General features: G+C 37.1%; 2 protein-coding genes across 2 annotated transcripts in view; one reads left to right on the forward strand and one right to left on the reverse strand.

Annotated features, from left to right (window-relative positions):
• The window catches only part of LOC115629485 (AF4/FMR2 family member 4), a 163142-nt gene that overhangs the window by 27973 nt on the left and 112346 nt on the right, over positions 1-22823 (forward strand).
• Positions 13027-13976, reverse strand: LOC115629483. Its single transcript, XM_030525954.1, has 7 exons — positions 13824-13976; positions 13701-13754; positions 13605-13637; positions 13374-13544; positions 13271-13291; positions 13133-13198; positions 13027-13059 (listed from the first exon to the last, which is right to left on the reverse strand). Exons 1-7 carry the CDS (start codon positions 13974-13976, stop codon positions 13027-13029), a joined length of 531 nt encoding a protein of 176 aa, XP_030381814.1.

Here is a 22823-nt window from a genome sequence, read left to right on the forward strand (position 1 = left end):
AAATGTTTTATTGCCATTTCAATGCTGAAAACAATTAAGAAGCAATTAAGCAATAGGATGAGAGCAATATACAGATTTCTGTTCATTCCATATTCCCACATATTTAAATCACAATTAATTTAGCTTCGGCTTATAATAGTATTAGACTCTAACGCGCCTATTTCTTCACTCAAAACAAAAAAATATTTAGATGATTACGAACATCAAATATTTTTTGTGATATTATCAGCAATTTCTGGCATGGAAACTGCCATCAGTTCAAGTCCATTTTACTGCAACATTACTGATTGGAATTGGATTGGAAATCCACTAACATGAATGATAAATGACTCCATTAAATTGATAGTGATTCAATGACTCGTGTATAATGAGATTCCCTGGTGCATCAAGGAAGCCTTCCCCATTTAATGAGCTTGAAGACAATATATACATTAAAAATGTTCGAAACTATTAATGGCTGCACAGTTTAAAGTTGCAGCGATTGCTCAGTTTTGTGCGAAGTTGGTCTTCCCCAATTGAAGGCCATCAATTTGGTAAGTAGATGCTGCCCCAAGCGGATGGAGCAGCAGCCTTTGGTTCATCGTGGTCGCCGCGCTCACATAAATAAGACTGCGCATAATGGACGCCACTTTAAATGGCTTCATTTATGTCGCCAGGCCCGTGGGACAATGTCGAGTGTAAATTTAATTTTATTTCATATAAATTTCGTGGCAAGCGAGCGCCACGAGCGCCAAATGGCAACCTGTATGCCGCAGTCTGACCTATGATACACACACACACACACACACACACAGGCACACACATACAAAGCTGCTGGCGAAGAGTGCTTGAGGCGCCGGGCAAACGGCTCGCCTCGGCTGGGCTCGTCTCAGCTGAGGTCGGCGTGGATTGAGGGCGTGCTGGAAGTGTGTGCCGCACAAATTTATTTAACCTGCGGCGCAACGCGCATATTTGAATTTATTTGCAGCCGGCATTGGGCGCTCGTCACCGTGCTGCTGCTTCGAAGTAATGCCAAAAAGTGAGCAAAAACTGGGCGACAGTATAAAGAAAGAACGAAAGCAAAAAAAAAGAAATAAAAACCACGCAAATTGTGACACAGACGATGAGGACGAGGACGAGAATGGCGACACGAGCAGCAGGAGCGGCAGAAGTTGTAGTAAAACTTTTGCGCAAGTTGTTGCAAGTTGTTTGGCAAGCGACCATTTCAACCCCCCTCCCCCCCCAAGCCACTAAGCTAACCCAACCAGCCCGCTTGACATCGTGCTGGCAATGCAAAAGGAGCGCCGCCGCCGAACGTTGCTGTTTGACACATGCAGCGCCACCTGGCGAGCGTCGTCATGAATTTGAATATATGCATGCAAACTTTAACTTCCCCTCCCCTCCCCACACTCTCCCCTCCCCACCCCTCCCCTCACCTCACCGTCATTGCTACCAGGTTATTTGTCCATTGATGCTGGGGGCGATAGGGGGCGTATACGTAATGCTATTTTTGTGCTGCATACTTTTGTGCGAAATTTAAATTCATTTTTCGAGCTGCGTACAGAAACAGCAACTCTGGCAACAGCAGCAACAACAAAAACAACTACAAAATATGCAAATTAGCGGTTAACTTTGTGCCAGCCACGCCCACGAATGCCAGTGCTAGTGCGAGGGCGTGTAAGAGTGTGTGTTTTTGAGAACACACTGCCTTAATTAGCCACTGCTACGATTTTTGTCCCTTCTGCTCTGCTCTGCTCTGCTCGGCACTATACGGCAGTGCACTGTTCTGTTCTGTTCTTTTCTGTTCGCACAGCGTATGGCATACGAAATGTCTTCATTAGAATGCAACTGTTTCCTATCGGGTTGCCGTACCTAGTCATTTGATTTCATCATTTATCGTCGTCGTCATCGTTGTCGACGTCTTTGTCGTCGTTATAGCCATTGTTGCTGCTGTCGTCGCTCTCATCGTCCTCATCGTTTTGTGACCCATTTATCGCCTAGCTGCCGCTCATTAATGAGTTTCTGTTGTCCTCGTTGTTGTCGTTGGTGTTGGCATCGCTTTCAGCCTCTGTGTGTGCCTCTGTGCCTATCTGTTTCTTGGCAACTTTTGCTTTGACTTGATTCCTCGACTATTAGCTCTCTCTTCTCTGCCCGTTGCAAGATGGCTTAGCTTAGTCTGCCATAATTAAGCCGGCAACATGGCAACATCGTCGCCTAGGCCCGCCCCCTTACAGACAGACCTACAGACCCCACTGATTACACAAGCCTCACTTGGGCTTGACGACGACGTGTTAACGCATAAATCACAAGGCTGCAACATTCAGTCATCAGCTGGCGATGCTGTATGCAACGCATAAATAAGCCGCTGACATAGTTAATGAATAAGCAGCAGCCCAAAACCCCCAAACCCAATGAAAAATACAGCGTACGGGGGGCTGGCTGTATGGCATCGAATTGGCCGGGCTGGCCAGCCCGGCAGCAGCAGTGAATGTACATAATGATTCCCAAGCACCTTATATATTGACATACAACATGAAAAATGACTCGAAATGTAAACAGAGATTGCGAAGGCAGCTACTTAGTAATAAAGAAAAGTTAAAAGACAGTCTAAAGAATACGAATACAAAGCAACATTTCATTCATTTGACAGCTGAGAATGGGAAATAATCTATTTCATTTACATTGCATGCAATTCGATTTCGATTTGAGATAATTAGCCTAAAATATAAAAATTGAATTGACGCTGTGATTACATATGGTGTATTGAGTTATGAGCAAGCAGACCTTATGCTGATATATCAACTAGAACAAGCTAGTTTGTGAGTAGTTTTTATTTTAAGTAGTCAGCTAAGTCTTAGTATAAGCATTAGGAGCTAAAGAAAGCACTTACGTTTCTGCTTTGTGTATTTAAGACTCTTTGAATAACGTAGTAATAAGCATTGAAAACTCCCTTAATGGACACCCCTCTTAGGCGTAAATTTTCGTTTTGGTGTAATTTTTAGAGCAAGTTCGCCTCTCTTATGCGGACACTCTCTCTGGACACTATGTTTTGAAAAATTCTAACTACAGCATCTCGTGGCAGGAGGCGAACCTCTTGAAAACGGACGCCGACAGACAAAGATACATTTAATTTAAAAAAAAAACTTCTCTTATTAAGGGAAATGAACGAAAAAATAATTGTAGTGTTACTCTTCATTAAGTTTGATCATCCGCATAATTCATTCCTTTTATTTCCAATTATTTCATTCTATCCATGTGATCTACTACAAAATTTTTATGTAAAACATATTGTTGTTGTTATTCTCAGTTTTGCGCTATTAAAATAATATTAGTGCTTGAACAAATATCGCAAAATGAATAAAATGATTTGTTACTTAAATTAATAAATAAAATAAATAAATAAATACTTAGCTCAGGAATTGTTGCAAAAAGGAAAATACTATTTTGCAATAGTTCAAGATTAACCAAGAGAGGTTTTGCTGTACATATATATATATATAGTATGAATACTGATATATAATTATATAGGGAATAAGTGACAGAAGCTTTAACGCTTTCTTAAAACTGATTTCTGTCGCTGTTGCGGAGAAGAGGAAGAAATAGAAATTAAAAACGAACCCATTATCTGCTACGAAGATCAGGCTGTGAGATCTGCCCACAAGTAGAACCAAATAGCGACTCCTAATGAGGCATCATAATAAATGTAATGTAAACTAATCACATCAATACAATACCATATAATAAAAATAATTTGCAAATTTCAATACATATGTGCATAAAGAAAAATGCCAAGATTTTCAAAAACTATAAAGTGCATGGAAAAAGTATGAACGAATCGTTACTTCCAGTTGATTGGTCTTTATTCGTGCCTTGGCAGCCTTGAAATTGCTGCAGCAAAGCTTTATTAACTGTTGGTTTGTTCAAGTGGGGCGGCAGAATGGCTTTTCGACTGCACGTTGCGTTGCGTTTACAAAATATCCAAAAGTAAACTAATATCGCTCTCGTTCCCTGCACCAGCACCAGAGCAGAGTAGAACAGAGCAGAGCTCCACAACGCCCCGAACTAGCATCGATGCGCAACTTAAACCCAACAAGCCAAACAACCGCTGCATTAATTTTGTCGAGAGTTGCGAATTTTGTGCTGTTTGCCTTGTTTTTTCTGTTTTTATGCGGCAGCACAGTTATGCATGTATGTGTGTGTGTGTGTGTGTTGCAGAAAAGTTTACCGTTAGTTGAGTTGCTGCACCGCACAAATTGTTGCCAACCGCAGCAAAGTAGCCCAAGTAACACACACACACACACACACACACACATGCACACTCGGGGGGCACCCACGATGCTTGACCTAATTAAATTAGCCCCAAAAAAATTAAATTGCATAACCGGTCAGAATGCATCACTTTCATTGTTGAATTGTTGGTCATGTGTGTGTGTGTGTGTGAGTGTGAGTGGGAGTGTGTGTGTGGGAGTGTTAGCTTTGACCATGATCTTTTATTTTATATGTGTAATTGCAAAAGTTTTTTATGTTCTTTCTGGTTGTGCGTGAAAGGACAAGGCAGACAGAGAGTGCGAACAAATGGGAAGAAAGGAACATTGCCTGCCACACAACACATCTACAGCGCTTTGCTCATCATCATTGTTGTTGTTGCTGTTTCTGTTAATGCTGCTTCTGTTGTTTTCAACAAGCATTGGCATTAATTAAAGCTCAACGTTGCGTGCCGCACAGACACACTCACACGCTTGCGTAGACGAGTATGTGGCACCTGCCGCGCGCCTTCGGCCAACAGCCACCCATCGCCCGACGGCTGCAACTGCAACCGCACATCTAAGCATGCCCCGCTTTCGTACTCGTTGTGCTACCCCCTCTGCGCCCCACCCCCCTATGCTTTGGCGCCGCGACTTCCCGACGGCTTCATTTAACCATTACGCTTTAATTACTGTGCTAAAATGCACGCTTGTCTGCGGCTGCACAAAACCGTTTGTATACCTATGTATAAGTGGGAGTGTGTGTGTGTGTTTGCATTAATGCTTGTTGCGCTCAAAAGTATGCTTTAAAAATATTTGCGCCAACTAAGTGGCCATACTTTGTACGCGCAGTACTTGTATATAAAAACTGAGAACATACATATCAAGCGCTTCATAAATTTCAACTCGTTAAAAACTGGATAAAAAAGCCAACAGCAGCAGCAGGGGCGAATCGGTGGTGGGGGCGGGGGTGCGGGGGTGCGGGGACAATCTTAGAAATATTTAAAACGAATGTACTTTTCACAGTAGAAGCGCTTGTTCCAATTTGCAAAAAGTACGACTCTGTCTTAAGTGAATGTAAAATTTACCAATTCTGCTATGAATGCAGGATTCACTTGGAAATTTTTGCCCCGGACATTGTTCTCCTACGCCCCCCAAGCTGCTAGCTTCTCTCCCCCCGGTCTCATCGCAGCTTTCATCTTCCGGAAGCTCTAGTTTTTTTTTTTTTAGAGAGAAACAACATCAATTTAGGATAATAAAATAATGATAGCCAAAATAATATGTGCTTAAATGTGTGAATTATTTAAATGAAATATAACGTGGGAGTAGCATAGAAAATTATTATGTTTTCTCTTTCTTTTTTTTTTTAATTTAATAACTAGTTCCCATTCCCCAAAAAAGAATCTCACCACGAGATCCCTTTTGCAAAACATATAATTTCATAAAATATTAATTTAAAAATATTGTAAATTTATATTTACATCGATTTAGACGTGTAGGAAAATTCTTTTATTCCCCATTAATTTTCAACTAGCTTAAGCTGCTTTATTGGCAGCAGAATACTGGTTTAATAAATTGTAAATAAATTAAAATTTATGAACTTTCATATTTAAAGGTTATCACTTTTTCTTTCTTTTCTATTTTCGGACTAACTTACATTTAAGGCAAACATCTGCACTGTGTAAAATTCATAAAATGAACGACTTATTGTTATTAATTATTATATTATTATTAATATATCATTAATAAATTATTAATTTTAATAATGCCTGTTCCCGCTCTCTACCTTAAAAGACACAGAAATCTTGTATTCTACTAGCAAACTGTTTTCGCTTGTTGCCGATAGTTAATGCATAGCATTTGCTAATAGTTTCAAGTTATTTAATTACAAAATTAATCAAAATTATTGCCAAGGAGAGCAGAACAGCAAAGGAGCATTAGTTAAAAATATAAATACTTATTTGACAAGGACTGTTTGAAGACGATCCTCGTGCTAACTAAAAACTATTACTTGGTTTATAGTTAGCCGCATTCTTCCTGCTGCTTTGTGCTACTGTTCCTCAGTGTCAGTTACTTGTACTTGCTCCCCTTGCAGCAGCCCTTCCTGTTGTTCGTGCCACGTTGCCGCTCGCCTTCGTCTGGAATCTCTTGATTATCATAATTAAACAATTTACTTTCAAGTGTTACTGCCATTTGTTGCACTCGCCGTCCATTGTTTCGCAGCAGTTGCAAATTTTTGCTGCAGTTAAATATTGTTGTTGTTGTTGCTGCTACTGTTGCTGCTACTGCTACTGCTACTGCCACTGTTGTTGTTGTCGTTTCCTGCTCTTTGTTTGGTTCTGCAACTGCAGCCAGGCAGTTCTTAAATGTAAATTACGCGCTTTGTTGACTTTGCCTTCAGCTTCAGCTACAAAGTCGGCCACTCACACACACACCACCATCACCACACACACACACACACACACACACACACACAGCACATCATAGCATATTTTGTACAAACACATGGCAGCTCTTCTTGTTGCTGGCGCTCTTATTATTGTTGTTGCTGGCTTGTAATTGTGTGTGCTTGTGCGGCCATAATACCAGCTATTCGGGTAGGGTTGGGCATAGCAGCAGGGCTTCCCCTCCAGCCCTCGCCCCCCAGAGCCGCCGCTCTCTGTGCACGCCTCTCAGGCCATGCGTGTTCATTGCTCGACAGCAGCAAAGCAGCAAAGCTGTCAAAATGTTGCCGGCCCCATCGCTGGGCCCCCGACGCATGCCAGAAAATTTGTTTGCCTGCGACCCACAATGGCCTTCGGGGCTTTCCTTCTTGGATTCGATTTGATATTCGATTGATTTTTTGTTCGCTCCCCAACGATTATTTCTGGCCTGCACGTGCCATAATCCTCAGCCTAAAGTCACCTGCAACACAAAGTTGCAGCTCTGGCACTGTAGTTGTTTTTGCTGTTGCTGTTGCTGTTGCAATAAATCCATAAGCCACTTCTCCATGATTAGCAACAAGACCCTCTTCCAGTTTTAGTGACACAGGTTGAATGTGCTTAACGCACTTGCTTAAGCTGCATCGTCCTTGGCTTAGCTTGTACTCCATTTTCCAGTTGAAGTGTTTAAGTGTGCAAGACTCATAATTAACTATTTGTGGCAAACTTTGAAAAATGTTTCCAATAGGCGACGAATGTTTATTTTAATTTAAGTATTTAATTGACTTACACTAAAAAGCCTGTAATCCATTCATTATGTAAATTTATATACAGCTCGCTCCTAAAATTAGAAATATGTATGGTAACTGTTGCAATTTTCTTGAATAATATTTATTTAAATGGCCGCACTGGCGATAATTTTCGCATCAATCTAAAGACTTTTTATTGTAAAGCATTTGCTTGAAATAAATACATATTCATTCTTTATGTGGTTTCTATTTATTAACGACTATATTAACACTCGAGTAAATAAGTTTGTAAACACCAGGCGGCAATTGAATGACCTTCATTTCGAACATAAGCTGAAAATGTTTGCAATTTTCCCTTAAAAGCAAACATATTTTATTCAAATAAAAAACGAAACTCGAAGCAGCGCAGCTTCTTTATAATTTGAAACTACTTAAAAAGTTTAAAGAATTGAGAAAAATATTCGGAAACTAAAGTTGCTTAGCAACACATTTTCAATCTCATTTCTTATATCCAACACCATTATTGAACAACATCTCTCCCAAATTCGATTACTAATATATATCTCGATGATCGAACGACCCTTTCACTTAGTTAGAATTGGAGCCCAGCTTTGTTGTTGATATAACTATTTGTACTTCTTGCCTTGCCTAAAAAGTGGAAATGAATGTCGGTAGAAATTTCTGGTGCCCTTTAGATTCACAAGTTTATTGATTTGCGGACCTAAAAATAAAACCTCCCTTAGCTATTAACGCATTTGTGTGACAAAATAATTATAGCTTTGGTGTGCGGATGAAACAATGTTATTAAGGAGCTGTCAGGTGACAGTGAAAAGAACAATCTATGAATTAAAGGTTTAGCATTTTCTTTGGAGGATACTTAAATGTATAAAAATCCCAAATAATCGGCATAGTTGAATGAATCAAAATCAAGCTTAAAATAAAGTTCGTTTAATTGTTAAATCAATGGACTTTTTAACGGATTTAAGTTAAGGTTTCAGCTCCACTTCGATACATCCTTAGTGGCTTGGAGAGCTATTAGTAGAGCTATTTGGCGACCTATTTGCTGTGAGTGCTGGACAGTGGCAAAGGAGTTGTTGCAGCTTTTCGACCACTTCGGGTGCCTTTGATGTCCTGCATCTGTTGTCTGTTCTAATGTCCAGATTTCTGGCAAGCAATGAGCTGTGAGTCTGCATTTCTTTCTTTAAAGTTGCAGAAGTAATTTTCTAAGTTTCTTGTCTCTCCCCTTGAATATGCTCTTAGCGATCTTGCAGGTGGGACTGTTTTCCCATTCAGTGTTTTCTCACCAGCCTTCGAGCAGGCCCCAGCTGCTGTGGACTGCTCTTACAGAGATGAGTGTATTGCTTGTGTTCGTTTGGGTTTTCAGTTTTGTTCATCTTTTTTGCCAAAATGCCTGCCAATGCCTGCAAAAGTGAAATAGACTGTTTCCCTGCTCGCCATAAAAAGATACGCCTTTTAGCTGGCCAGACAATAATATTAATGTAGGTTGAATGCGTTATGGGGTTGTTCTCTCTATTATTTCAGCTTAGATTTCCTTAATGGGAAATAAAAACTTGGTTTAAGTTACAAATATTATATTCTTAATCGTTTATTTCAGCGTTTAAACTTATCAAAAATCCATGCGACAAATTTTCATCTCTCTTCACAACTTCAACTTCTTTTTGATAACTCTTTTGCAATCGAATATTCGTCTTAAAGTTAGGCCTGGACGAACATTAACGTACCGGGGCTACATAATATTAAATAATACCTTATTCCTACATTAATGTTCCAAGCAATAGTAGTTTTCGACAAATTCGTTTCCAATCCTGGGTAATCAACGAATTGAATTAAATATTTTTTTTTTCTGTTTAATCAAAGCATTAAAGCCGTGCATAATTTAATTTATATAATAATTTATTCAAATTTTGAATTGCAGTCAGGCAAGGAAACAGAATATCCGCCGAAAAATATTGTTGGTTTTCGGAAGTATATTCTTATACTACATATTATAAAGTCAGTTATTGAATGTTATCTTAAAAAACAGCTCTAAACTTATGTCACCTGTCTTCGAAATGGTAAATGGAAAATAATTTGAGCATCCACGTAAATGTTGTACATTTCAACTTTTCCGAGAGCAGATTGTTTAAAAATAGGGAAGAACTCAACGAAATACGAGTATATTATTGAGTTATTTAGAATATCTTAATGTCTGTTGTTTGCATACAATAGATAAAATGTTAGGCATTCGATGAGAAGCACAACTAATTACAACTGAAACATCATCTTCTGATCCACTCAGGCATATTGTAATTACCAATTTTTGTTTTTGAAACCGAAGCTAGATTTCAAAAAACAATCACGGCTAGCTCGCTGAATTGTTGCCACTAATGTCGGACTGGATGAAATAAAATGGGAAAGCACGAGACGAGTCCATAAATTATGCACTAGCTGACGCGTCGGCTGGCTCGTATATATAGTGCCTAGATGGTAGACTGCAAGATGGTTGGGTTGTTTAATTAAAATTTAAATATTGCGCATACGCCTCGAAGCCCCACCAGGTAACCCCGTGACACATTGGCCTTCAGTCCCCCCCTCCTCCTACCATGCCACCGCTGGCGCACTTTACGCGCCATTGGCTGACCTATGAGCAGGCTATTTGTTTGCTGTTATCAGCATCGCCCCCCGCCACCCCTCCCCCACTCCATTTGGAGGCAACAGATTGCAAGATGGGAAAATGGGGGGCATTCTGAGCTGAATTGCATAGTTTCAGGCAGGCTGGCACGTTGTTTGCCATTCGTTGCGCGGCTTCGTTTGCAGTTGGTTGCTGCTCTTTGCTTTTAATTTGTTTTAATGAACTTTCATGCCATTTCATTGGAAAGCAGTACTAGTAGTGCTGGTTCGGGTGCCTGCCTGGGACTGAGACTGAGGGGTGGGCGGACGGCCGAGTGTTGCCACAGTGTTGCAATATGTTTGCTCACTTGTATAATTACAGGCACCAGCGACGTTGTTGTTGTTGTTATCGTTGTCGCTGACTGTAAATGCAACGCCAACACCCACTGCCTCTTTGCCAGCTCATGTTTCTAGCCCACGCCTCGACGTGAAGTGCGTGGCTTTCATTAATTTTAATGAGTTTTAAAAGTTGTTGCCATTTTTTGCCACGCTGCACGCTGTTAACTTACCCCGTCTCGCCACTCCCCCCCCCTCCTCAATAAGCACCACACAACCATTCCATTCACAGCCGCCTCTTTTTATTTAATTTTATTTCATTTATTTACTTTTTTCACTAAGTTTTTGCCCGTTTTCACCCAATGCGTTTTGTCATGTAGTTTCTTTGTCGGCTCTATGCCATGCTTCTTGTCGCTCCCATTGTGTTGTTGTTGTTGTAGTTGTTGTTACTGTCTACAAATGACGACAGCAGCAGCAGCAGCGACAACAACTACCAGTCAGCTTTATCTATTGAGTGCACACACACACATACATATACATACTTGTATAGTATATAAACTTGTATACACTTAAACAAAGCCAGACCATACACACACACACACATACAGAGTCGGTAGTTATTCAATTCCAGCGAACACATTGCGTATACGTAACGTGGCACATTGCTGGTCGCCCTGCTGTGCAGCAGTCTTTTCACTTAAATAACTCACAGCTGTGCATAATTCAGTTTAAGTTTCTCAATTTCTGTGCAGTTGCATTTGGGCTCAGTCGGCTTCATCTCTTCCATCTCCCCCCTTTCCCCCCTTTGCCCATCATTGCCTATGCACGACCCTTCGATGAACTGCTGCGTCGTCGTAATATAGTAGCGAGGAGAAAAGGCAACAACAAAAAAAAATAAAAAAATAAATGGAAAACCAGTTGCCATAGAAACAAACAGTCGATTTGTATGTGTACGTGTGAATATATGTTATCCACCATATGGACTTTCCCTCTAGTTGTTTTCGCGCAACATTAAATACAATTTCAGACACCTAGGTAGCTGCTGCGATGTGTGCAAAAATTTATAAACAAAAAAAAAAAACCTTTTTGATACTTGATACTTCCATTTGGTTAATTCAATGGCATTGAAATTTTACAAAATCTGTCTTTCGCAGAATCGTCGCAGCATTTCTCATTAAATGAAGCTTAGATGAGCACAATAATTCCCTTTGAACAAACGATATCATTATAGACAATGCCCTAAATTGTAATCAATCTTGTTGCCTTCGAGGAGAAAAGAAAATTAAAGAAAATTAGACAAAGTATTGACAGAGCGCGATTAAAGCGTTTGCTAAATAAAACTACAACAAAAACAATGATCACTTAATGCTCTGCCAACAGAAATGAGTCGAGCTGTTCGAGCCATAACGAACCTTGGAGTGCAGGGACCGTGGAAGAGCAGGCTTTAATGCCAATTAATCGATTGAATTCATGTGCGTTAAAGCATTTTTTATGATTAATACACATTAGAAAAGTGCTGGTAGCCAAGCTCATTTGAAACATCCTGCTGAAGAGCATTGCTTTAAGAATTTCTATAGCTTTATTAAGCTTTATTAAGATAGGCCCCTCTAAGTAACCTGCAAGCTGCTCTATTTTCTTATTTAAAAATAGATTTAGTTGTCTCTTTGTTAGCATAATTGATGCTAAAAAAATAGTGCTGTGGCTCATGAAGTTTTACAATTAAAGTGTTAATTAAAATATAATTGAATTCCAAATGTTCATAATCAGAAACAAAGATTTTTTGTCTTTGAAAAGAGAGAAAAGAATTTGTTCATAAAGTTAGTTAAAAAAGTTAAATCAATTAAAAAATTCTAAGCAATCGAAAGGCATACTCGTATGTTTTGATGTTTATTCTGTTTTTTGTTTATTTTTTTAAAAATTTGGAAAGAAACTGTAACTAACTGCTAGACAACCATAATAGTGCTTCATATTTTTTTTAAAATAATATGAAAACATTTGTGGTTGCTATATTTATTTGTATTTTTGGCAAAAATTTGGCCTTTCCTCAACAATTATAGAGCAATTTATTGAAAATACATTCAAATATTGTTAGTGTTATAAAGTAAGGCATGAGAAAGGGCCGAAGCTGTAGCTTTTCATGAGTGTGTTTTTTTATTATTTATTTTATTTATTTTTTAAGCAGAACTGCCTAAGAGACTTTATTGTGGCAGCAGTCTTACTGACAACTGCAGGACACTTTCAGGCGACTTGGAGAAGCATTTCAATTAAATTAACATGTCGATTAATTTACAGAACTTATTATGAGCGCTTTGTCTGCTCAGTAATTTGGTTCCGGGGTCCATACAAGTGGCCAGTTGTCAGAAAAAAAATACATAAATTGTTTAAACATGTATCTACAATAGCTTCCCTTATCTATAGTACGACGAACTTGGTAGCCCTGACGAGTACGGTTCTCTGAACACGTTATTAAATATATGAATCCCACACTGTCTTAAGCTCTAAGTTAATTCATTCAACAAGCTGCGTTAGTGGTTTAGCTTTGCTTTTATTGCATACTAATTTTTTTTGAGTGCCTAGACAAAAAAAAAGGAAAAAAAATATGGTTATAAGCGGAATTCTGATGCAATCATGTTTAATATATTTTGCTCGCAGGCTGCGGCTGCGGCAACTTCAGCGTAGGTTGTTTCCTTAGAGGCTGCCTAGCAAGTTGCCGAGAGCGCTCTGGAAAGCAAAACAATTCGAAAATAAATTAAAGAATATATATATTCTAGAGCTGAGCTGCATTCGCACTTACGGCTCCAGTGCCCAGAGCCTGGTCCACTTGCTTCACATATGGAGCCGAAATGGCGGCGGCGCCGCCCTACATTTTAAAAAAAAGAAGAAACACATTGTTTGGTATTCCAAAAAAAAAGGAATAAGAATTGAAACTTACCAAGATTTTGGCGCCTTCATTCTAGTTGGGTTGTTGGGTGAGCAACAAGAAATATAAAATAAATATGAAATTATAATGATATGGAATGAAAGTATTGACTTACGCCCTCCTCGGCAATTATTGTGGCACCATCGGCAGTGACGACTGGGGCAACTTTGGAGACCACGCTAGCTGTGGAGGTGGAATTTAATTGATTGGCAATCTTCTCAGCTTCCTGAGCCACTGACTGACCAATATTGCTGGCCTGGCTATCAATGTTATTGGCCACGGTCTTCTGTAGTGCCAATTAAATTATACTTAAGAACAGTTTCTATGCCATGCAGAGCACACTTACCGTTTGCGTTTGAGTGGCGGAGCTCGAGATGCCCTGCTTTCACATCCAATGCCATTATTTTTGCTACTCTAGTGTATAGTTTTTGTTAATACTTACCGTGCTCTGGGACTGTTGCTGCTCAGCACTTGTTGCTTCAGCTGCCACTTTATTCTATAGTTTAAACTTATTGAGTTCAGGTGTGATATGAATTGATTGTAGTTGTTGTTGTTGTTGACCTACCGCTTCCTGGGCGACTCCATCGGTCACATTGACGGCTGTGCTGGCCACTGCCTGAGCCAGACCCGATGCAATCGCAGCGATGTCAACACTCTTGGCTTCCACCTGCAGCTGCAGAGACAATGCCAGGCACAACAAACAGAGTAATGATTTCATATTGATGTCTTTGCGGTAATGGGTTCGCTTCGATTAATATTGTTGGCCAACATTGCGACATATTTATAGGCAAGCAACAGATAGGGGGCGCTCAGTATCAACAACAGAGGCCATAGTTCGCTTTCAGATAAGCAGCACCTACTATGATAATATCTAGCGATTTAGGGAACGCATTCCCCACATGCCGCGCTTATCTAAAGCCTGATGAATGGCTAGGAAAGTTTTAAACAAATTCGAAAGAGAATATAATGCTCTTTGAATTGTGAAAGCTCCCTCTTTAATTTGTTTGACTAACTTTTTAATGAATGTTCGCCTAACCTTTTTTTTTGAATGCGCATATCGCAGGCTATAAATAACACAGAGTTGAAACGTAATCTATATAAGAGATACCCAAATTTATTAGTCTGTTCATGCAAATAGGTATTAAAGTCAAATTTCCCAGCTTAAACTAATGTTTATAATTGTATTTAGAACAACATTTTTTTTAGCAACTGACTAATTTGCATTTAGTTGTGTGGTCATGCGAGTAAATACAAGTAGATTCTTTAGTACATTAAAGTGACTTTAGTGGCCCTATAAATGAACAGATGGGTTAAGCTTTCGTAGACTTTCTTAATTCGTGTTCAGCTTGAAAGTTTCAAACTGAAGAAAAACCCAAAAAATCAATGAATTAATAATTGCCATAAAAAGAAAAGCGAGAAAAACGTTTTCCAACTAAAACTTTGTTAAATGACAGCTGCTGGGTATAGTGCCCCCATTTTGTTAAAACTTTAGATTATGGTGAGGCAGTATTCTAAACTTCTAATTACCAGTTTTGGTTGTGATATTGCACTAAACAGAAAAGTTGTTGGTATTAAGATTGGTTTTTGCAACAAACACTCCCTTGGCAGCTATTTTGAGGAAACTTCCGAAAACAATGGGGCCCCAAACGAAGCTCATTCCAGATTTCTTTATTATGTATATCCATGATTATTGCCCCGATCAGCCCTATGGTAGCTACATAAAATAATTATGGCTTGTATTAAATTTGCTTTGGATAAGGCATATCCGAATTCCTGTATTTGGTGTTTTGATTGAAAAAACTGCTAACGAATTGGAGAGTATAACGATCTCATCCTTTCCCACCATTTCCCAAAACATTTTCGAGGATGAGGAGGCGTCCAAAAAAGATTAAATCTAAATAAGCTTTTGGTAACACAACAACATCAATAATTAATAGACTGTATTTTTGCAGCTTTAAAGTTCAGTTTTGTTAAAATAAAATCTTTTTTTCCATCTACACTTTGGCGTCTTGAAAAACATTACATACATTCGATTTATATAAATTCATTAATTTGGAGAAAAGAACTGATTAAAAAAACACACTTAGAAAATATATTACAAAAATAATATATATGTTTTTTTATATATTATTTATGTGTCGAAACGTTTCCGTATTTACATCTGTATGTGTGAATATGAAGATGGGAACATTCGATAAAATGGAAGAATCATATATTTATGCACATTCTTAAAAAGCAATTCAAACGAACCAAATTTTTAAAATGTTTACAATATCAACCCAAATGCAATGTCGACATTTGATTTCTTCAGAAATATTACTCAAGGCCAGTAGAATAAAACAAACTAAATTTGTTAGAATTCGTCTGGATCACACAATTATAACACATCTCCGCTACATAGACAAGCAACATAATAAACAATGCCCTTTATGTAATAAATCTTTATGTAATAAATCTTCTGTTTTAAGAAAATGTATGTTTGGAAATATTGATCCAGTCTCAGTCTTCTCTCCTAATCTATTGAGGATATAAAATGAATAATTAAAAACCTCCAAAATGCTAAAATGCATGAATAAAATTAATTCGCTACTTAGTCATTATAACAATTGCATAACAAATATGGTTTAAGAAAAATTCTCTCAAATCATATATCTCAAAATATAATTACATATAACAAAAGTAATTATAATGGATAACTGATATTTTATTTAGCTATATATATATATATATATATATATATATATATATATATATTATCACTGGAGTATTATTATATGTATAATGCATTTGACAGCCTAAGCCAAACGTGCTAATATTAAAGGTTTCAAGTTCTGAAACAATATTACTCTTGATAAAAATTAGAAAATAAGTATTTTTAAGCGATATAGATTTATTGTTCGATTTGGGGCTGCACATTAAAATCTTTCCATAGGCAAACAGCTTATGCATATCACTGTCTTTTAGGAGCTGATAATCATTGTCTGTTGCTCAAGACATTGTTGGTTGTTTTAGAAGCAGTGAATGACAGCTTTTTAATCAAGTGTGTGTAATATGATAGGAGCTCTAGATTATAAATATCTTGTAATATGATCAGTTTTTTTTTTAATGATACAAACTTATAAATATATCTAGCTACACAATTGAGTATTACATTAAGTTGTTGCTTACCCATTTCCATTCCATAAGCCAATAATTGCATAAAACTGCAATCGATATGCGCTATTGTTGGGCCCATTCTTGTGGTGGGGGAAACGCTGCAAAAATTAAAGTTATACTCTTTAGATAATGCCAACAAAAAGTTGCGAATTGAATGTCTTTCAGATGCAAACAACTTCTACGACATTTTGACGACAATGCTATCTTTATTGTACTTATGTATAATAAATATTTGCTTGTTGTTCGTGGCAGAGCTTCTGCTGTGCTAAGAGCCATTGTTCGGCCTGATATTATGCTCGGACAACTATTAGATTATCTCGCAGTGGCCTTACACGGCTGTGTCCTCCTCTGCCCCATCTTAGGGTCGAGTTGGTTATTCAATTTGGAGGCATGAAGCCATTAAGTGCAAACGAAACATTTTCCAGACACACATTCAAGCTTTCAATGAAACATCGTTGTGCTTGCGGTTTTCCCCTCTCTATTTTTTTTTTTTTTTTATTATTATGATTTGCATTCGTCAACGTGTCAGAGGACTAGGACGTTATGTGCGTGTGTAGAAGTTTGTGTAGTATGTGTAGATTATGCAATAGCCCAGTAGGACTTTGCGGATTGTGATTTCCACACACACACACATACACACACCCAACAGATATGCTTTTTCAGTCCGGACGGAACAAGTTTCAATCTGATTTTCTTTAAAGCTTATCTCCCTTAATCATAAAAGCATTATTTCAACGCAAATTCGTTACGTGACAAACGAATGGTTTGTGTTTGTTGCATCAGAAGCATTGTGTACGTTAGAAATTAAGTGCTTTTATGGGAACATGTACCACCGGACAGCTAGTTTTTAATACGACAGAAAAATTAAATCTGAAATCTATTTTGTGAGCGAATTGAATTCCGTTCAGCACAAAACTCACGTTAAGTAATTCCATGATCTTTTCTATCGAACTAGTAACTAGCAATTATCTTTGAGCTGACGTTTTGCTTATCTTTCGTCACAAAACTGTTATAAGAAAATCTTTGAGTTGCTTTTTGTTTAGATGTTTAGATGTTTATTAAAAGGAAAGAAAACTAAAATGAGAATTTAAAAACCACTCTACTGTATGGAGGCGGAAAGTGGCGACTAAATGCAAACGATCTGAACAAAATCCAGACATTCAATAGCAAGTGTCTGATAAATATTTGTAAATTCTGTTGGCCCTACAACACGTCGCTATGGCAATTGGCGAATCAAGAACCAGTTGACGGCGATGGATATGGATTGGATATATCTTGCGCAGAAGCCACAGTGATTTAAGCCGAGCTGGTTTAGAATGAAATCCCCAAATCTTATGGAAGTGGAATCAATAAAGGGATATTTAAAAAAATAATAATAATAAAAATTAAAAATTTATTTAATTTCTTTTAAATGTTGAACTAAATTGACTTTTTGAATGACGTGTTCCGTTTTAAGCAGCTTTTAAAGCTGAATTAATATTTGCGTTTAACACATTCCTATAACAATAAGCATTTTTTGTAAAAATAACTTCTAATCTTCTCCCTACACATTTGTACACCCTGTGCTTGAATAATGTTCATGCGATTAGTGTCTACAGTATAGAAGCAATTCTTCCCATTTGCTCTACATGGCTTTAGCTGGGATTCCAACCTTTGCTTGCTGCTTATAAGCCTTCCTTTATTATCAATTCATAGGACTGTACTTAGAGTAGTTTTTCTTCACAATCTGGTTATTGGTGAGGTAGACTCCCCTGCTCTCTTAGGTCGACTTTCTTGACTTCCTTTTAAGTTGAAATTGTTAGTTAATATTATATTAGAACTTGTTTGTTATTTAAATATTGCAATTTGTATCAATTGTTAATTGATTTAAATTAAATTAAAATAAAACTAATAGAAGAGACACTATTTCTGATGATTGCTCAGGAAATTCAATAACTTTTTAAATTATCACCAAGAAATTCTAGCAAAACAATATATGCGCTAAAGTTTTTTTTTCCATAACCAAATCAATAAACTGATCATTAAGTGAATATTGTTTCATGAAGAAAAATGGAGCATACCACTAAACAATTACTATTGCTTGGGTGTACTTGTACATTTGATATGCATACGTAGAGACCCAACTGGGAACTATTTGGGCGGAAATAACGAGGGCACTAAGCTCGGCTCTTGTCGTACTACTCGTCGCTCGGTTGGGCCTTTGTCCTGCGGCGGTTTCGCAATTTGATTTATGTGTTTCATAACATTCATTAAGATATAATCAGAACGCACACAAATGACATTACGGCTGACTTCCAATCTACATACATATGTGTGCATGTATTCGAGAAATATGTTTGTGTGTGTGTATGTGAGTGTGAGTGTGTGGCATGTGTCAGTGGCAGTGTACTGCCAGCGTCGGTTTGTGTGTAGTTGGGTATGTTTGTAATGCATGAGTGTGTTTCGTAATTCAAAGTGTCCTTGCCAACACGCATATCCCAACAACTATTAGGCTAACACATTCATCTCCCATTTTGTCATTTTCCCACGAAACAAAAAAAAAATAAAATAAAACAACATTTCTTTTAGTTATTTTCATTGTAATTTCCTGTCAGACCAGAGCACACAAACTCGACCCGAACCGTCACACACACACACACACACACACGCAAAGTAATTATAACATTTGAATGCACTGCATACTCAAAAGTTAGTTCGTTCCAGAGACTATTTGCATGCAGGCCAATAAACAAATTGTCCCTCTATGCGACCAAATAGGTACACATTTAAATACATTGCCCATCAACTGAATGGGTTCAGGTGTACTTTATTTTGGAACTCAAATATTTGTGCCAACTTAAGCTGATTCCATCGCTAAAACTCACATTGAATTTGTATGACAAAATACCACCGAATAGAACTAGAAATATCTCGCATTCTTACCACAATATAATGAACATCAGCCCAAGTATTTAGTTAACAATAAAACGATTTTATCACATCTTCTATACACTATACACGTTTCTATACACTTTAAATTTTGTAATAGAGCATACAATCTGGGTTCCATAAAGATCCTATTATTAACTCAAATATTTGTGCCAACTTAAGCTAATTTCATCGATAAAAGTCTGATTGAATTTTTATGACAAAATACCACCGAATAGAACTAGAAATATGTGTATTTATAAATATATTTATATTCGTATCCTTGCCACAATTTAAAGAAAGTCAGCCCAAGTATTTAGTTAACAATAAAACGATTTTATCACATCTTCTACACTATACACCTTTGTATAAACTTTAAATTTTTTAATAGCGCATACAATAAGGGTTCCATAAAGATCGTATTATGATATTATTTCAGGAACATCTTGATCTGTTTCTTAAGACGTTCTTTAAAATTAATAAATTAAATATAAACTATTTAGTATAGAATCCAACCACGCGTAATGGTTACTTTAACAGGTTTAAGGAACATTTTTTTAAATGAACAGAGTATTCAGCGTCTAAGCTTTTTGTGGATAACAATTGGACTTGAAGTGCAAAGATGTTTTTCCTAATTTCATATGAACCTTTTAGATAGTAGTTGCGCACAATAATATCGCCTTAAAGCAGCAGCCTTTTTATTATCCTTTTATTTCAATGTGAATTTAAAGCTCACATTTATTAATGGAAAACCAGTGCCCGACGGCAATCAAATTGAAAAATGCTTATCGTTTGCCGAATCGAGGTCAGATGTTAATTAACAGAAATACAGTTTTCAATTATTTATTAATATTGATAGGAAGAGATACATTGCTGTATACTGATGTCTCCGTTTATATTGTCTGTAGTAGTAGAGCATAAGAAGTATAATCCAAAATATAAGTTTGATGTTATAAATATATTGAAATGTGTGTATGGTTGTATATAATTGAGTTGTACTTTTGTTGCAGAGCTATGTGTTTTGATGATATTTTTTCCCGTTTGATTTTTATTTTCTTTCACAACTCATTTCAAATATTAAGCACATCTTATTTCATTTTTGAAGATCGTTAACATTAAACAAGGTTTTAGATATTAATTTTATAAAATGTAAATAAACTTGTTGAAAATTGTTTCCCAAAAATAAGTAGTAGTATAGATTACAGGCTTAATGAATTTAAATTGAAAAGCATATATTTATATTATGACTTGTTAAATATTTTTCTAATGCTTCTTGTGCCTAAAATACACCTTTTAGAGTAAGAACAAAACTGGTCAACAATTGGAAGAGTAGGAGAGAAATTCAAAAAACCAAAGTTGAATCTACATAGTTGGCTCATAGTGTCTCTATGTAATAATACTATTTGCATTTGCTTGTTTGTATTTTGATAGCTATTTGAAGTTCTAGAGAATTCCACCTACTGGCAGTTTTATTTTTATTCATTTCTAACAAATTGTATGTGCTTAATTCGAATCTATGTACTTGTTGTTGCCTGTAGTTCTCTATGGCAATTGTTTTAGATTTAGATATTTGCTTAAAAATTGCATTTATCTCTGGAGCTGATGCACGTAAGTACATATATATAGATATATATGTATACAACTCATATTTGCTGAGATTTTCCGATAAATTAACTTTAATGCATTTAGTAACGAAACCTTTTCTTACTCTCTACTTCTAGGTAAGTTCATGATGATGCAAAGGCTGATGTCAAAACTAGTTTATGGCAATCCTTTGGGTAAGATTTCCACAGTTAGTCTGTAAGCCGAAATAGGAGCAGAGAAATAAGAGGAAAATAAATTTTATTTCTTTCCCATTGCTAGAGAGCTTTATGCTTGCTGTGCATTTTTGTGAAGCGTTGCTGTTCAGCTTATTGTTAAATATTAATATTTTCTGTTCCATCAGATTGATTTAAAACACATTTTATATCGAGCGAACAATGAAAAAGCAATGAACCTGGTTCCTATCGGTTTCAAGTGTTATTTAAAGCGAAACGAATTCACAAAAATTGGCTCATAAATTTATGTGTTTCTATAATAAGTTGATAGAGTTCAGGTTATAAAACCTTATCTACCTAACTAGATATAGTGTGTTTTTACAGTTTATGAGTGTATCCGTTCACTAATATGTAAGAAGTATAAGAATTACTGTTAAGAAAAGTTAAGAGTTAAATGTGTTAGCCTATCGCCTACAATTCAGTACGTGATTATAAAGGTCTTTAGTAGAATGGCGCCGAAGCAGTTTAAAAATCATTTAAAAAAACCATTTAAAATATTGTTTGGGTAATTAGCACCGGACTAGACAGGGGCTCCATAAAACATAACTGCTTGGAAAATGGATCTAAAAAGATACATTTTGTTAGCCGAGCTGAGCAGTGAGTTCCTGTTAATAAATGGGTAGTGGGTGCGAATTAAAGTATTGACCTGTTTATCTACATGATTGTAGTATTTTTTAAAAAAGTGATTTTTTTTTTTAACAAGGAACACACCTAGATGTCTAATGCTGTTTCCCACTTCACATCAAGGAACTAAATACTTTTGCGCTTCCTAGAAAAGAAAATGGAGTCTTGTCTTCGTTAAATAGAAGTTTTTATCTAGAAAGCGATTTTAGTAAATATTTTGGAATGTGTATTAAAGTAATTTGAAAGGCTCTCTAATTTACACCACAATTGTTTTAATTATTAAAACAAAGTCTAAAGTTTTTCATCTGTACTTTAAGAATGTTCTGTATCGATCGGTAAATCAAGAGCTATTATAAGATATATATTTGTTTCTGCACAGAGAGTTTCTATGGCTTTAGGGAATTGTGTCGTCCCCGTTTAATAACTGAATCTTCTATGAATTAAACAAGAATTGTTCAGGCCAAATTATTTGCTTGTTTAAAACATATCCATCGAGCTGGTCGTTGGAGCTCTCTGCTCATTTATTGTTCCTTTATTAGCAGTACAAATAATTGGCAAATGGCTTTATTCCTTTGCCCAATCGTAGTGCTTTTATTATTTTTTTTCAACATTTTTGGCTTTCACTTCCATTACCATTTGTAGCCTCCTTTGTTAGCTTCTTAGATTCGTCTCGTCTTGCTGCCTGTCTGCCTGCCTGCCTGCCTGTCTGCCTGCCTGCTTCCTGCCATATGGACATGGCTGTGGCCATATTGTAACACCATCTCCACAACTCTCCCATTAGAGAGAGGCAAGCAAAAGTTTTGTGCAACGTGGCGTCGAATGCATGTGCAAGTTGTTCCCGATTCCTTGGTTCGTGCTCCCCACACCCTCCCTGCACCCTGCAGCCTGCACCCATACCACCTAGCTGGTCACGACTTTGCTTTGTTGCCGAGCGCGTGCCTCATAAAATTTATGTGCCGCCTCGCGTTTCCCAATCCTATGGAGCACTCTGCGCCGCTTTCATGCCACAGCAGAAGTTAAGCCAATATTATTCTTGCTTTCTCTTTCAGCTCTACAGTCAA

Source organism: Scaptodrosophila lebanonensis, unplaced genomic scaffold (genome assembly GCF_003285725.1).
Source record: "Scaptodrosophila lebanonensis strain 11010-0011.00,11010-0021.00 unplaced genomic scaffold, SlebRS2 tig00000155-arrow-arrow-pilon, whole genome shotgun sequence".
Taxonomy (NCBI): Eukaryota; Metazoa; Arthropoda; class Insecta; order Diptera; family Drosophilidae; genus Scaptodrosophila; species Scaptodrosophila lebanonensis.